This window comes from Idiotropiscis lumnitzeri, unplaced genomic scaffold (genome assembly GCF_059441095.1).
Source record: "Idiotropiscis lumnitzeri isolate Australia: NSW breed Sydney's pygmy pipehorse unplaced genomic scaffold, RoL_Ilum_1.0 HiC_scaffold_23, whole genome shotgun sequence".
Lineage (NCBI taxonomy): Eukaryota > Metazoa > Chordata > Actinopteri > Syngnathiformes > Syngnathidae > Idiotropiscis > Idiotropiscis lumnitzeri.
This window is the reverse complement of record NW_028283561.1, coordinates 54,460-71,717: the sequence shown is the minus strand read 5'-3', so window position 1 is coordinate 71,717 and position 17,258 is coordinate 54,460. Positions and strand designations below refer to the sequence as shown.

Here is a 17,258-nt window from a genome sequence, read left to right as displayed (position 1 = left end):
GACATAGAAGAGGAACACAAAGTAGAGGGGACCCAAGAGGAAGAGTGAGCTTACAGGGAGAAGAGACCAAGAAAGTGGAGGAGTTTAAGTATCATGGGTCAATAGTCCAGAGCAATGGAGAGTGTGGAAAAGAAGTGAAGAAGCGTGTGCAGGCCGGCTGGAACATGTGGAGAAAAGTGTCAGGTGTGATAGAAGTGTTTCAGCTAAAATGAAAGGAAAGATGTATAGAACTGTGGTGAGACCAGCAATGTTTTTTGGTCTGGAGACAGTGCCACTGAGGAAAAGACAGGAGGCAGAGCTGGACGTGGCAGAGATGAAGATGTTGTGGTTGTCTTTGGGAGTGACCAAGATGGATAGGATCAGGAATGAGTACATCAGAGGGACAGCACATTAGGGACTTTGGAGCTAAAGTCAGCGTGGCCAGACTGAGGATGGTGATTGATGATGGTTTGGACAATTCCAGAGAAGAGAGAAGAGATAGTGAGTATATTGGCAGAAGGATGCTGAGTTTCCAGATGCCAGCCAATAGGTCTACAGGAAGACCAAAATGGAGGTTTATGGATGTCGTTAGAGGACATGAAAGTAGTTGGGGTGAGAGCAGAGGATGCAGAGGGCAGGTTTAGATGAAGGGAACTGATTCACTGTTGTGACACCTGAAGGGGAAAGCCGAAAGGAAAAGAAGAAGTTAGAAGCAACGATTGGTCGTTATCTGAGCCCCTAGCAATGGTGACGTAATTTTCAGTTGACAGCAAGTGACAAAATGGCCGCCAGCTGAGATGTACAAACACAGATGTCTTCGACTATTGGAGCTGCAAAGAACATATTATTGTTAACAAATGTTTGGGGTTGACTTTGCCTCTAAAGAGGTGAACATTTTCTTTTTTTGTCTTGACTTTTAGTCACATTATTTTGGATAATCTGTTTCATCAAAACATTATTTGTGGTTTCTCTCTTTCAGTATGGAGATGCAATTGCCTCTGCTAAAGAAAAGGGAAAAAGAGAAATATTTTACCTGCCAGCTTCAAGTGTTTCTGTTGACTGTGTTGACCAGAGTCCTGCAGGTACTAGCTGTAATACCTTCACGGCTTTGGTTTGGTTAAAATAGTTAGCTCCAGTAGTACAGTTTGTTTGATCAAGTGTGAATGTTATTTTTTAAAGTACACAGAAAGTACACAAAGTGGCAATTTTGCCATGGTATGGGTCTATTCAGATGAAATGTGAACATTTTATGAACCAGTGTGCACCACATTAAAAGGTTAGCCTTTTAGCTTTTTATCCATTTTGCACTGAAGATAAAAACACATTTAAGAACGTGGATGTTAAACCTCACCTCTGGATGAATTCTTTTGCATCAGCATTTTTTTTTCAAAATCGAAATTGTAGCTTTGTTGGACTTACACAACCGTCATATTTAAGAGGTGGCCATTCCATCAATCCCTCGTCACTGACTGATGCCCGTTTTTCTGTCAAATGACGGGAAACGTAGAAAAACTGACAGACTATGCACTGGACAAGGTGGGCTTTTATCCATCAACAGAATCGTCACTACTGAGCACAGAGGGACCTTCTCAGTCCGTCACTGACAGACTGCCAGTTCTCCGACCACTGAGGGGAAACAAGCCGATTAGAACAGCGTAACCTTTAAAAGTTGTTTTCACTCGTCTTTGGCGGCTAAGGTGCGGTGGGTTACAATTATATTTAGTTGTAGTGTATTTTACTTATGTCTACCTTGCTAAAATGAACCAAAACGGTAAGACAGTTTTCAGCTAATTCTTTATTCAACTTTTTCCGACATGAACCGCCTGGCTCGAATACACCTCACGCACTTTTCAAATGCACCGTAACACAGCAATTCAAACATATTTAAACAGAAACAAAATTAATAAGTACTCAAACACAATATTATATTGCACCGAGTTAATGAAATAAAAAAACTGAAAAAAATAAACGTAGTCCCCAATTTAATACACAAAATACATATTACCCAAATGCATGCAAATAAATGAAAATACTAGTGATGGAACAATTCACTCGAGCCCCGATTGATTAAATATTTGATTTTCAGTTCCTGATTTCAATTAGATTTTTCTTATTTATTTATTTATTTTTAAATTACATTGATGTTTGGTGCAAGCGTGTAAATGTTTAGTGCATTTTAAATGGAATGAAAATTGAAAATGAAGATTAAAACTATCCACAATGCTGAGTTGCACTGATACTATGAAATTAACTACAAAAAGAAAGAAACACTTGTCCACATATTTCACTTCTCTTGGGCACCAATCCATGTTTTAATGATGAAGTGCCTGAAATCACAGCTGACAGGTATCGACTGGCCAAGCGGAATACGGCTTTGGTGGTTGCTGAAACAAAAACTCAGGCGTGGGAGGAGTACGTTGATGCCATGCAAAACAATTGTTGGACGGCTTCGAAGAAATTCTGGTCCACAATCCGGCGTCTCAGGAAAGGGAAGCAGCACACCATTAACACTGTTTATAGTGGAGATGGGGTGCTGCTGACCTCGACTCTGGACGTTGTGAGTCAGTGGGGAGAATACTTCGAAGAACTCCTCAATTCCACCGACACGCCTGCTATTGAGGAAGCAGAGCCTGAAGACACCGTGGTAGACTCACTTATCTCTGGGGCTGAAGAAACCGAGGCGGTTAACAAGCTCCTTGGTGGGAAAGCCCCGGGGGTGGATGAGATCCGCCTGGAGTTCCTTAAGGCTCTGGAGGTTGTGGAGCTGTCATGGTTGACACGCCTCTCCAACATTGCGAGGACATCGGGGACAGAGCCTATGGATTGGTAGACCGGGGTGGGGCTCCCCCTCTTTAAGAAGGGGGATCGAAGGGTGTGTTCGAATTACAGAGGAATTACGGTGAACCCTCGGTTATCGCGGTTAATGGGGACCGAGACCACCCGCGAAAACTGAAAATCCGCGAAGTAGCGGCGCACCTTCAAAAATGCTTAAAAAAAAAAGTGCGAAGTAGCGGCGCACCTTCAAAAATGCTTAAAAATAAATAAATAAATAAATATATATATTTATATATATATATATACGGGTAGAGAGAGAGAGAGTGAAATTCATGTTATAACAAAAAAACAAAACAAATTATGATTAAAACTTATTATTGTTTTATTCCCCAGCCATTATTTTTGTATTTATTCAATTACTTCTTTTTGTATTCATTTAATTACTTCGACTTTTACCTGCTGGTACGCGCCATCCGGTGTGCCCTGTGAAATGAAAGGTGGCATTCTTCATTTATTTATTTATTCATTCATAACTGACAGCCTCGCGCTCCGCTCATGCCCGGGCGGAAGGTGTTCCTCTTCGGCTTAACTACCACGCACGCCGGCCGGTCTCCTCCGGAGCTCTCGCACGGTCCCGAACGGAGCGAAATGTCGCCCCGCTAGTGCCCGGGCGGAAGTTGTTCCTCTTCGGCTTAACTGCCACGCACGCCGGCCGGTCTCCTCCGGAGCTCTCGCACGGTCCCGAACGGAGCGAAATGTCGCCCCGCTAGTGCCCGGGCGGAAGTTGTTCCTCTACGGCTTAACTGCCACGCACGCCAGCCGGTCTCCTCCGGAGCTCTCGCACGGTCCCGAACAGAGCGAAATGTCGCCTCGCTAGTGCCCGGGCGGAAGTTGTTCCTCTTCGGCTTAACTGCCACGCACGCCGGCCGGTCTCCTCCGGAGCTCTCGCACGGTCCCGAACTGAGCCAAATGTCGCCCCGCTAGTGCCCGGGCGGAAGTTTTTGCTCTTCGGCTTAACTGCCACGCACGCCGGCCGGTCTCCTCCGGAGCTCTCGCACGATCCCGAACGGAGCGAAATGTCGCCCCGCTAGTGCCCGGGCGGAAGTTGTTCCTCTTCGGCTTAACTGCCACGCACGCCGGCCGGTCTCCTCCGGAGCTCTCGCACGATCCCGAACGGAGCGAAATGTCGCCCCGCTAGTGCCCGGGCGGAAGTTGTTCCTCTTCGGCTTAACTGCCACGCACGCCGGCCGGTCTCCTCCGGAGCTCTCGCACGGTCCGAACCGCGCGAAACGTCGCCCCAAATCGTGCCCGGGGGAACGTACTCTTCTTCGTCCACTCTCCTCTTCGCCCACGCTCTTCTTCGGCGCACGCCGGCCGTCTAACCGCTCCAGCGCCCCGTCGTGCCGCTCGGCGAAACTACAATGCCCCCGAATATTTTTTAGACCCGCGAAGCACTGAACGAACCGCGAAGTAGCGAGGGTTCACTGTACACTCTATAGCCTCCCTGGTACAGTCTATTCAGGGGTGCTATAGAGGAGGGTCCATCTGGAGGTCGAATCTCAGATTGAGGAAGAGCAGTGTGGTTTTCGTCATGGCTGTGGAACAGTGGACCAACTTTAAACTCTTAGCAGGGTCCTCAAGGGTGTGTGGGAGTTTGCCCAACCAGTGTGTTTTGTAGACTTGGAGAAGCCGTTCGACCGTGTGCCCCGGGGGTTCTGTGGGGTGTACTTCTGGAGTATGAGGTACCAAGCCCACCCATACGGGCTGTTCAGTCCGTGTACCACAGATGTCAGAGTTTGGTCCGTATTGCCGGGAGTAAGGCGGATTTGTTTCTAGTGAGGGTTGGACTCCACCAAGGCTGCCCTGTCATCGATTCTGTTCATAACTTTTATGGACAGAATTTCTAGGAACAGTCGAGGCATTGGGGGGGTCAGGTTTGGTGGCCTCATTATTGAATCTCTGCTTTTTGCAGATGATGTGGTACTGTTGCCTTCTTCAAGCCGTGATCTCCAACTCTCACTGGAGCAGTTTGCAACCAAGTGTGAAACGGTTGGAATGAAGATCAGCACCTCCAAATCTGCGACCATGGTCCACTGTTGGAAAAGGGTGGAGTCCCCGCTACGGGTCAGGGACAAGGTCCTTCCCCAAGTGGAGGAGTTCAAGTATCTTGGGGTCTTGTTCACGAGTGAGAGGAGGATGGAGCGTGAGATTGACAGGCGGATCGTTGCAGCGTCTGCTGTGATGCGGACGCTGTATCGGTCTGTTGTGGTGAAGTAGGAGCTGAGCCAAAAGGCGAAGCACTCGATTTACCAGTCGATCTCCGTTCCTACCCTCACCTATGGTCACAAACTATGGGTCGTGACTGAAAGAACAAGATCTCGGAAACAAGCGACCGAAATGAGTTTCATCGGCAGGGTGTCCGGGCTTTCCCTTAGAGATAGGGTGAGAAGGTCTGTCATCCGGGAGGGACTCAGAGTAGAGCGGCTCCTCCTCCACGTTGAGCGGAGCCAGATGAGGTGACTCGGGCATCTGATTAGGATGCCTCCTGGACACCTCTCTGGTGAGGTGTTCCGGGCATTTCATTTCCCGCTAATTTATATTACACCATTTGGAAAGCGCTTTGTTACAGCTCCAGCTGTTGTGAAATACGCTATATAAATAAAGTTGTATTGTATTGTATCTACCACCGGCAGGAGGCCCCGAGGACTACCCAGGACAAGCTCGAGGGACTCTGTCTCCCAGCTGGCTTGGGAACTCCTGGGGATCCCTCCGGAAGAGCTGGAAGATGTGGCTGGGGACAGGGAAGTCTGGGTGTCCCTGCTGAAGGTGCTGCTTCCGCAACCCGACCCGGATGAGCGGCAGAAAATTGATGGATGGATGGATCGATCTGTTCGGAAACTCAGAAAATTATTCAAATGTGCCATTCAACTTGAGTTGAGCCGGAAAAGCGAATAGTAAACAGCTGTGTTCAGCAGCTATGAGCAGATCCGCCGCCAGCAGACAAGCACGGTTTGCTCAGCGCGACGATAAATCTGTAAATAAAATGTTAGCGTTTGTCAGTTTGTCTTAAAACAACTTATCTCAAATAGAATCCCGCATTGCAAAACCCTTGTTAATGTTATTGTGTGAAGAAAAAGTTTTTGCAACAGAGCTTCCTCTTCGTGTGTTTGATAGAGCAAAAAAGAAAATGACAATGAACAACATCATCAACAAAGAAGAAACAGTCGCAACAACAGCATTGTAATGACAGTAACTTGGCACAACAACAACCCTGATTTGAAAGTTAATTCATTCACCAGGATTGTTTGGCTAAAATTCACCTTGGGATTCTGGTTAAGGTAAGGCAATTTTAGGATAAAAATTTAAACTTTGACGTTGTTATTAGCGAACGTTCCATTGTAATCGTCCACTTGTACTCGCCAGACCCTCAGATGGAAGTCCGTCCATCCCTGGCAAACCCACAATTTTGGGGTGGAAGATGCAGAAAGAGAATTTTTGTAAAAAGGACTGCATCAGCAAGGCCGGAAGTGGGTTTTCGCTTGACCCTTTTGGTACCCCGTGCATAGAATTTCGATATTTACACTTGGAGCAAAATTAAATTAATTAACACGGTGGGTTGTATAGTTACGAAGACGTAGGACGAATATTTTTATGAAAAAGAATGAGTGTCCAAATGGCGGACAGAGGATGCGGGACAAAATGGTTTAAAATTTAGTTTTGTGTCGCTCATATTTCTTCAATCTTTATTTTATTGTTTCATTATTTGTGAGTATGCTCCTCAGTTTGCTGTTATGTAATTATTTTAGTTTTGACGTGACACAGTGACCGTGGATGATCTGTTCACAAATTACTTGCATATACATTGTCACGATATGAATGAAACAGTCTGGTGCTTGCAGTAAGAGTGCAAATGTCTTTCACTGCCTATTGAGTGCTACAATATAAATAATACTCCATTAAATAACGTGGAGACCCGCGGCTATTCGTTGGAAGCAGTTTAGATGGGTACAAATACATTTCTGAGGCCAAGTTTAGCTACTCTCGTTATATCTATTGTATATGTGCTTATTTGTTCTAGTTTGTGTTCTAATTTCCTGCTAATTTATATTACACCATATGGAAAGCGTTTTGTGTTTCATATGGAGGACTGAAAGTGCCAAAATTGCGAACGAGACCCTCTCTCCCCCTCTCTCTCCCCTCTCTCTCTCCACAGGCTCCAGTTCCCAGCCTCATCAGACAACTACCACTTCCTTCTGCTCAGCCTTGTTCCTCACAACATCTCAGATGAAGAACCAGCTGAGGAAGATGAAGGCGAGGAAGGCAGCAGGCCCAGATGGGATTAGCTCCCAGCTCCTCAAATCCTGCGCAGACCAGCTGTGTGGAATCGTCCAGCACATGGTCAACCTGAGCCTGAAGCTGGGCAGAGTCCCCCAGCTGTGGAAAACATCCTGCCTGGTTCCGGTTCCAAAGACACCCCATCCGAAGGAGCTCAACAACTTCAGACCAGTGGCGCTGACGTCTCATCTGATGAAGACCCTGGAGAGACTGGTCCTCGTCCATCTGCGCCCCCTGATCAGCTCCTCAATGGACCCACTCCAGTTCGCATACCAGCCTGGCATCAGTGTGGATGATGCCATCTACCTGCTCCACACTTCACTCTCCCACCTGGAGAAGGCGGGGGGCACGGTGAGGATCATGTTCTTTGATTTCTCAACTGCTTTCAACACCATCCAGCCCGCCTTATTGGGAGACAAGCTGGAGCAGGCGGGAGTGGCCCACCTCCTCATCACATGGATCCACGACTACCTCACAAACCGGCCACAGTACGTGAGGACCCAGGACTGTGTGTCTGACGTGCTCCTCTGCAGCACGGGAGCGCCGCAGGGAACTGTTCTGGCTCCCTTCCTGTTCACCCTCTACACTTCGGACTACAAATACAATTCCACAACCTGTCACCTTCAGAAGTTCTCTGATGACTCTGCGATTGTCGGCCTCATCACTGACGGTGATGATCGGGAGTACAGAGGGGTTATGCAGGGGTTCGTGGACTGGTGTCAGCAGAACCGCCTCCAAATCAACGCTGGGAAATCCAAAGAGCTGGTGGTGGATTTCCGCAAGCGTTGGCACTCTCTACCTGCAGCAGTGAATATCCAGGGAACAGACGTTGAGAGGGTCTCAACTTACAAGTACCTGGGTGTTCATCTGAACAATAAACTGGACTGGAACGACAACACAGATGCTCTCTATAGGAAGGGTCAGAGCAGACTCTTCCTACTCAGGAGGAACTTCTATGACTCTGTGGTTTCATCAGTCATCTGCTATGGAGTGGTCTCCTGGGCAGGAGGCATCTCGGGCCGGGACAAAAAGAGACTGGACAAACTAGTGAGGAGGGCCAGCTCTGTCCTGGGCTTCTCCCTGGACTCTGTGGACTCAGTGGGGGGCAGGAGGATGACGGCAAAACTGTCATCAATGCTGGACAACCCAGCCCACCCACTCAATGAGACTCTGAGAACACTCCATAGCTCCTTCAGTGATAGACTGTTACACCCTCGCTGTACCAAAGAGAGATTTCGCCGCTCCTTCCTGCCGACTGCTGTCAGACTTTTTAACAAGAACATTGGGTCAGGCCTACAAACGGGAGGGCATTAGTGCAATTGTGCAGTCCTAGGATGCAATATACACTACTACTGTACTTTCAGCCAATGGTGTACTTAAATATTGACCAATGATGTATTTTGTTTACCATTACAGTATTCTTATTACAGTACTTCTATCACTGCAGTATTTCTACCATTGCAGGACCTTCACTATTACAGTACTTTTATCATTGCAGTACTTTTATCATTGCAGTATTTCCTATCATTGCGGTACTTTTACTATTACAGTACTTTTATCATTGCAGTATTTTCTATCATTGCAGCACTTTTCTATCATTTCAGTACTCTTACCATTACAGTACTTTTTTCATTGCAATATTTTTATCATTGCAGTATTTTCAATAAATCAATAGTTTTTATCATTACAGCGTTTCCCCCTCTGTATAATGGACAGGCATTAGGAGTGTTTCCTTACACTAGATACGTTTATACTGTGTATATTTGCATGCTTTTTATGAATGTCTGCTGGTAATGTTATACATTAACGGCTACATTACGCCGCCGACTCTGTGTGATCTATATCTTTGCTGCTGTAACACCTCAAATTTCCCCATTGTGGGACTAATAAAGGACATCTTTATCGTTATCTTATCTTTAATAAATACGCCCTGAAATGTTTAATTAATATTGTCATTAATTAATTGTTTCATTTATCAATTAAATGTGGAATTAAATAAATTAAATGTATCATTTCATCGATTTTTTTACATGTAATCATTGGTAATTTAATTAACGACATGTATTTAATTCCATATTGAATTAATTAATGAAACATTTAATTATTGATGACAATTTATATACAAAGACACTTATGCAGTACTGAGTGAGTGTTGGACGACCTAGCTTCTCTTGAAAGGTCCACCTTGAAAATGGCCTTACAAGTTTATCTGCAATTAAATCCACACTTTTCCCTTCTTCAGCCATTGTGGTTTAAAAAAGCAAAAATATATGATAGATTTTGAACCGTCGCCAGTCACGACTTTCGGGTGTGTTGATTCAGCATAGCGCTGCCCCCTCACAAGTGAGTATCCAATCACAAGACGCATTCATCACCTTCTACGTAAGGCCAGCGAGAAGACCTTACTGTCATCAACTTGTGATTGATTGGCTATCGCAACTGTCCATCAAATGTATAAGCCCCCTTGAGACACGCACAATTGCATCTGAAGGCCTCAGACAAATTGTGCATGCTACTGGTATTATGAAATCTGCCAGGCACCCCGAGCTAACTGAATTCTGATTGGATAAAAGCTCTAACGTAAAAATTCAAGACTATGATATAATATGATATCAATGTGAAGGATATGAACATGATTTCCTGATTATGTTAGGCCAGCAGAGAAGGCCTTGAAGGTATTTACCGTCTACCACTAGTAACAAGTAATTCACAATCCACAAAAAAAATAAATAAATCCAGGGAATGCCTGCGGGCGTCATCTGTTGGTTGAAGCATATCCAATTATCTAGGCTGCTAAATGCACAACAAATTGCCGCTATGTATCTGTCCCATGATATGCTGTGAAAAAACTATTAATTTTGCAAGTTCCAATCCAATTATTTTTGTTTCATATGTAAAACTAACAGGTACTATAAAATATTTCTGGAGACAGACTATTTATGCAGAAAAACAACTGTGTGCTCAAGTAATTTCCAGTGTCCTTTTTTTCCACAGCATTCCTAGTGGACAGGAGGAGTAGATGTTCACGGCGTGTGGTTCTGAAAGAGGAATGCATCTCTCTAGCAACCATTAGCATAGACACCTACACCAACATCAACCTCTATGCTGTGAGTTCCACCTCACGTGTCATTGCTATAGTTGTGCAGATGTCAGTTACCGTATTGCACTGTGCATTGCCATTATGCATTGGTTTCATATAATAGTTCCCATTCTTCAGTTACTGGATATGTTGACCCATGTTGTGACTATCCTGTTCTTCATACAGTGCCATAAAAAAGTATTTGCCCAATCTAGTATTCCTGTTTTTTGCATAGTTGGTTCAATTGAATGTTTTAGATCACTGAACAAATGTATATATTGGACAAAGATTCTGGTGTAATGTCCTGCTTGCTGCCCTGGGTACCTGTTTATTGAATGTGCATTGTCTGGAAGACAAGGCCAGCCTACCTCAGCAACAATTGTTCATGCTATGAATGATAGTAACAGACTTCCAACATAACGAGAAGGCCAAGTTCAAATAAATATTACCTTACGAAATAATACATGGACTTAATGCCTTGGTATGCGTTTATTATTATTATTATTATTATTATTATTATTATCTGGAATAGGCGCCCTTGTGAGGAGAAGCAGGTCAGATAATGGATGGATTACGATGTTTTACACAAATTGAGTCACGCATAAAAAGCTTAATTTTGAGAATTTTCAGATTCAAAGCCAATTTTCAACCATCACCTCTAGTTTTAGAGATTTCTTTGTATTCATGAACATGAATGTGTAAGCTCAGTGTTTGACAACCTTGACCTGCAATGCCTGTGGGTATACCAGCAGCATAGCAGCGGTGAAAGTAGGTTATTGCTGCTCAACATGACATGACCCAACCGTTTTGTATGTGGTATGGGAGAGATATTGACTGTTGGAGTGGCCATAAATCTGCAATGTTGTTTTGAATAACGGTATTTTTATGTTTTATATTCAACTTGAATTTAATCGCACTTGAAGCATGAAGCACAGTGTTGAACATTTGGGGTGATAGTTGTAGCCACGTATACGGCAATGACGCAACGTCATCTTTCGCGACGTATCATTGAAATGTGATCGAAAAGCATTGTTTGGCCCAAAAAATGTTATTTCTACTAGGGCTGAACGATTTCATGAAAAAAAAAAAAACGAATTGTAATTTTTCTGGCTGATATTGCGATTTTGATTTCTTTGCGTTTTTGTTTTTTCCAGCTTTCGGTGCAAAATTCACAATTTCTTCATAATGTACAGGACATACAAACATGATGGAAAATGCCATTATACCATTAAAAACAATAAAAATTATTTATAATTTTCAGATTTTGTATTTGTGTAATTGTGAATATAAAAATGTATTTTATAATCCCCAAAATGTTTTACATTATAATTTTGAGACCTATTATTGTGTATATCTCAAAACTCAGTACTGTGTGGTGCAAATATTTTTGATGATCTTGTAAATATTTAATATACCGTTGACATCAAACCTCATTGTTATGATGACGTCAGCCGTTTACGTGTTCGGGTCTGAGAACGTGTTCCAGTCTGAGAGCGACGGCTAAATTGCTAATGTAGCTGTCATCTTATTTTCTCAATGTGTGTCTATGTGTTTATTGATTGAAATACAATATTTCTGTTCATAGCTGTTGGCTCTCTGCCCTAACGCAATTCTAACCAGACTTCTGTTAAGAGTTGACTGTAGACCTTAGTATTTATTTTGCGTCCTTCCCGACACTGTAATGCACTTGAGCGATTAGCACGCTTACCGACCCCTCGTTTGCTTCCTCATTTAAAACGCTACTTAGTGGGGTTATTTATTTGTCATCACGCAGCTCGTTGCTGCTGCTATGCACGGACTTGCATATAGTACAAATAAAGCTCATACTGCTGCGGCGCAAGGTCGCTTGGCGCCAAGGACTCAAGCAGCTGCAAATTACTTCCCGGATAACAAACGACAGTCTGACCTTTTTTTTTTTTTATTCTGTACTGTGACCTGCTTTGTGAATGTGGGGCACAAACCGGAGCTTTGACGATCTTGAAAACGCGTTGTCTGAGATCGCGATTTCGGTCCCAAAACGATACATCGCTCAGCCCTAAATTCTACCTCCTCCGGATTTGCTCCCCTGTTTATTCCGTGGCTCCTACATGCTGGACCACATTCACTTCCGTAAACACTACATTGCAAGTGACGTTGTTTCATCTTCTTCACATGCGGGTCACTTTGTGGAGAGGTTGAGGGCGTAATAAAGATTTAATTTTGATTTACGCAGAAATTCAGGTTGTGTCACCACCGTAGGAACTGAACTCGTTCATAACCCAAGGATATTTGCTTGGCGACCCCAAATTACCACATGTTCCTCCCTGCCGACTGACTTTCTGGTCACTAAATGGTCATGTATTTCTTCATCCTTTGAAGAACTGAGGAAACTCTTCAGCACTTTCTTCACTGTTAGTGCAACCAACGGCCACACTATTAACCATTGTTTAAGTGCTAAAGCACATGGAGAGCAATGTGTACGCAATATTGAAACAACAGACGACACATTCTGAATTGTATTTTGTGATTACATTGCTGTCTACCAACACTCTAATCACTTTTAAAGACAGTTATGCATTATAAAACGTTTCTAGAAGTCTCAAGAAAAAAAATTATCTTCTGTGGCTAACCTTTTAAGGGATCATCCAGTCGGTGTTGTCCATTTTTCAATATCGATCCATCCACATTCTGTCGCTTATTCGGGGGTCGGGTCGCGAAGGCAGCAGCTTCAGCAGGGAAACCCAATTTTCCCTCTCCCCAACCACGTCTTCCAGCTCTTCTGGAGGGATCCCCAGAGACATAGTCTCTCCAGCGTGTCGTGGGTCATCCTCGGGGCCTCCGGCTGGTGCGACATGCTTGGAACTCCTCACCAGGGAGGCGACCAGGAGACATCCTAATCAGATGACCGAGCAACCTCATCAGCTCCTCTCAAAGTGAAGGAGCAGCAGCTCGACTCCTTCTAGGATGACAGAGCTTCTCAGCCTATCTATAAGGGAGAGCACAGACACCCTGCGGAAGAAACTAATTTCGGCCACTTGTAACCACGATCTTGTTCTTTCTGTCACAACCCACAACCCAGCCCCATAATTGAGGGTATGAACATAAAACAGACTATTAAATCACCAGGACAGACCAATACAGGGTCTGCATCACAGCAGCCTCTGCACAGATCTCAAGCTCCATCCTACCCTCACTCGTGAACAAAACCCCAAGATATTTGAACTCATCCGCTTGGGGCAAGTTCTCTTCCCCGACCCGGAAAAGGCACTTCACCCTTCCGTGACTGAGAACCATGCTCTCAAATTTGGAGGTGCTGATCTTCATTCCAACCTTTTCACACTCAGCTACAAACTGCTGCAGTGAGAGTTGGAGATCACGGCAAGCCAACAGGACCACATCATCTGCAAAAAGCAGGGCTGCAATACTGAGGCCACCAAACCGGACACCCTCATTGCCTCGGCTGCGCCTAGAAATTCTGTCCTTAAAAGTTAACAGAAAAAAAACAATCTGTGACAAAGCAGCCTTGGCCGTGTCCATCTCTCATTAGAAATAAATCGACTCGACTTACTGAGAAAATGCGGACCAAACTATGACATCAGTGACAGGGACCAAACAGCCCGTTTTAGTGGGCTTGGTACCTCGTACTCCTGAAGCCCACCCCACAGAACTCCCTGAAGGACACAGTCTAATGCAGAGGTATTCAATTAAAAGTCACAGAGGTCCACGACGAATATTTCTTCCAATTAAAAGGTCCGAACCAAAGTCCAACTTCCCTTAATGTCAAGCCTATGTTCACATTTTTATATAGTTTAAATATTTAGTCATTTTCAACAGAGCGCACTTATATACTAAATATTTAGCAATGTTCCGATTAAACACCTTTGCCAGTCAAACAAATATAAGGCGTTTATTTCACATTCAAGAAAATGTGGCTCCAGGAACTTAGGTTTGCCACTTCCAGAAAAAACAGTAAAAGATCTCCTGCAGAAATATATCAAGTGCTAAGCATTGAGTTAACATCTTTTACCTTTTTTTTCTTAAATCAAAGAGTTATCAGCCTAAAAAAAACGGAAAGCCTAATTATCCAAGTAAAACAGGTCAACATGTTTGGAACACAGTCAATAAAAATGGCTGTCCTCATGAAAAACTAATTCAAAATGAGCTTTCACACCACCTTTTCTTTTGAATATTTTTTTAACATCTCTAAATGAGAAAAATTAGTTTGTGACTGCCCTGCCAGTGACTTAATTCTGGGTTGCAACGGTTGATTATTTCACACATCTGGCCTTTGTGTTTTCCTTTAAATAATGTTTGTGCAACCATATTTAAGCACTCCTTCACAACTTCCCCATCACTGAATGTTTTTTTTATGTTTCCCCAATATCCATGATACTTTTGGTGAACATTCGTTTGCATGCCGCTGGGCTGCAAACGGAAATGTAAAAACATCTGTTATACTGCACTCGAAGTTCGATATTTTTGCGTGCGCTCACCTCAAACCTCAGCAGATAACTTTGCAAAAAAGGACGGTGCTTTATTTCGTAGTGGCGCTTCGAAATGTTGCGACAGTTTCGGTGCATAGGATGCACACTGGTTTTGAATCGGCTGCAGCCAGAACGAAACTAAATTTCTCCGTCCATTCATTTAAAACAACACGCATTGACCTTGCTAACTTTTTGGCAAGGCATACTGTCAGCAGCACTCTCTTTCGGTCTGCTGCGCAATTGGCAGTGGATCGTAAACAAAAGATTTGATTGGCTCAAATAAGTGACGCCTTTTCCGTATTAACTAGAATTGCAGCGCCAACGTTTGCGAATGCGCCCTGAAAAAAAATCATCATAGATTGGTCATGGGTCCGGTCCGAACCATCCCACGGTCCGGGTCCGCCATTTTGGTGATGCCTTCTCCAAGTCCACAAAACACATGTACACTGGTTGGATGAACTCCCACGCAACCTCGAGGACCCTGCCAAGAATGTAGAGCTGGGCCACTGTTCCACACTGCTCTTTCTGAATCTGAGATTCAACCAGCCGACGGACCCTCCTCTCCTGCACCCCTGAATAGACCTTACCTCTGTAATCGGAACACACCCTCCAGTCTCTCTTCTTAAAAATGCGGACCACCACTAGACCGATCCGCTTTTTCATGACCAATACCGATTCGTAGTACCGGGGGCCGATAACCGATATGTCAAGCCAATATTCATTGGTTGAAAAAAGGGGTAAACGGTGTCTACATTTTGAAAAATAAAAACTCCAAAACTTGTCTTAGTTTAAATGCCTTTAAGCACATATCTACTTTTAGTGATTTACATGTCAAAGCTTTTTTAGAGCTTGGAAAATATAAAACTTAATTTCCAAAGTCTTAACAAAAAGTGCATGTCCATGTCAAAATTGCAAGGTGAAAACTACTACTGACCAAAAAGAGCATATTGTACACACATGGAGAAAATCGCAACCCGCTTAATGAAAGAAGAACCCACAGTGGTCAGAGAAATAACTTGAATTTGAGAAAAGCATGATAGATAAAAAAGCAGAGCTGGGCACTTGACCCTTTTTTGCCTGTCAGTCCCCCGCACACCGGCCGAGATTTGGGTCACCTTTCAGCCTCGACCCGGCCTTATTCATAAAAATTGGCAGCCCAAAAAAAAAGACAAACGTTGGTGCGTGACGCCGGCGTGGAATAGATGCTAAAGGCAAAGGTTTATATGAAGATCAGAAGAAGATTCTTCTTGGTCTCATTCTTCTTCTTTCTTCTTCTCCATCAACGCGCCCAATGCAAGAAATTACGCACAGTTGGTCGTGGCATGTTGCAAGTATTGTGACAAGCATCTGCGTGACGTGTGGGTGTGGTGTGCTCATGTGTGAGGAAGAGGGCAGTAGAGTGGAGAGGTGCGTGTATGCTGGTATGATGAGGGAGGAGGTTTCAAATACTTGGAGATAGCCTTAGGGACCTTACTTTTAATGTGCTTGTTAATCATTTTCTTTCTCATCCCCTTAGACAAGGCCCTACTACGCTTTAGTCTGGTACACACCTAACAGCACAACGTATGTCACTTGCCACCCTTTAAATAGGCTGATTGATTACAAGTTTGAAGATATCTGTGATGGTAATTAGAGGAAACACCCTGGTTGAACATGTCCACAAAATCTTGAGGGGAAAACGTTCATCCATTAGTTTGTGACCTCAAGCTGAAGCGCACTTGGGCTCTGCAGCAGGATAATGATCCAATACACACCAGCAAAACTACTGTACAGCTGCAAATGAGAAAAATATCAGACTTTTGAATGGCCTAGCCAAGATCCAGAATTTAATCTGATGGAAATGCTTTGGCATGACCTGTTCTTCTTGAAAGCCTCAGGTTTTGCTGAAAATTAGCATCTAAGCAAGGAAGAGTAGGCTAAAATATTGCCTAAGAGAAAGACTCACATATGCAAAAAAAGGAATTTGATAAGAGGGCAAATTTTTTTCAAGGCGCTATAGCTGCAGTCTTCAGCTTTCTGGTGTGTGCACATGCCTGCGAACGAACAAGCAACACAATGTAAATTCTTATGATTTTATTTCATGTTATTTTTTACAGGGGAAGAATGAAGGTGCCACTGTAAGTATGCTCTTTTGTGTTTCTGTGAAAAATCACAACAAAATTGTGACTGCAAACTCAGAGTTATTGTATTTGTCCACTAAAACTGCTATAACAAAAAAAATTTCAGTTCAGTCAAATCAATTAGCTTGTTGGACACAGAGGCCGCAACTGCGCGAGTGGCAGCCTGTTTCAGCAGCTCCGGCTCACTGTTGAGCCTTTTTTATGTGTTTTTACCTTTACTTTGTTTTATTTATTTTACCTCATCGCAGAAATGGACACCCAACTTGCGGTGGTTTTACTGCTGCTGGTGGCTGTTTTTTGAGCGGCCGTGTCCGGAGACGTAACTACACAAGAGATCAGCTGTTAGCACTCTGTGCTAACCCCGCGCCGGCTCCCGTAGCGAGACCCGATATCCCCCGCGAGCTGAGGAGGAAGAGACGGGGGTGTCATGCGGGGGCTAAACGCCAGGCAAGGAGGAGACGATACCACCCCGTCCTCCCGTCCGTTATTATGGGGAATGTTAGATCC

General features: G+C 44.1%; 1 protein-coding gene across 6 annotated transcripts in view; it reads left to right on the top strand.

Moving 5' to 3' along the window:
• The window catches only part of tctn1 (tectonic family member 1), a 101,090-nt gene that overhangs the window by 45,550 nt on the left and 38,282 nt on the right, over positions 1-17,258 (top strand). For 3 of the 6 annotated variants that reach the window (XM_088287060.1, XM_088287061.1, XM_088287063.1), the window contains exons 5-7: positions 959-1,061; positions 10,084-10,196; positions 16,728-16,748. In XM_088287060.1, the coding sequence (XP_088143186.1) occupies positions 959-1,061; positions 10,084-10,196; positions 16,728-16,748 (237 nt within the window). Of the gene's footprint in view, positions 1-958; positions 1,062-5,447; positions 5,581-6,967; positions 9,317-10,083; positions 10,197-16,727; positions 16,749-17,258 lie in introns of those variants that run through there. The other 3 variants (XM_088287064.1, XM_088287059.1, XM_088287062.1) reach the window with 3 other exon arrangements.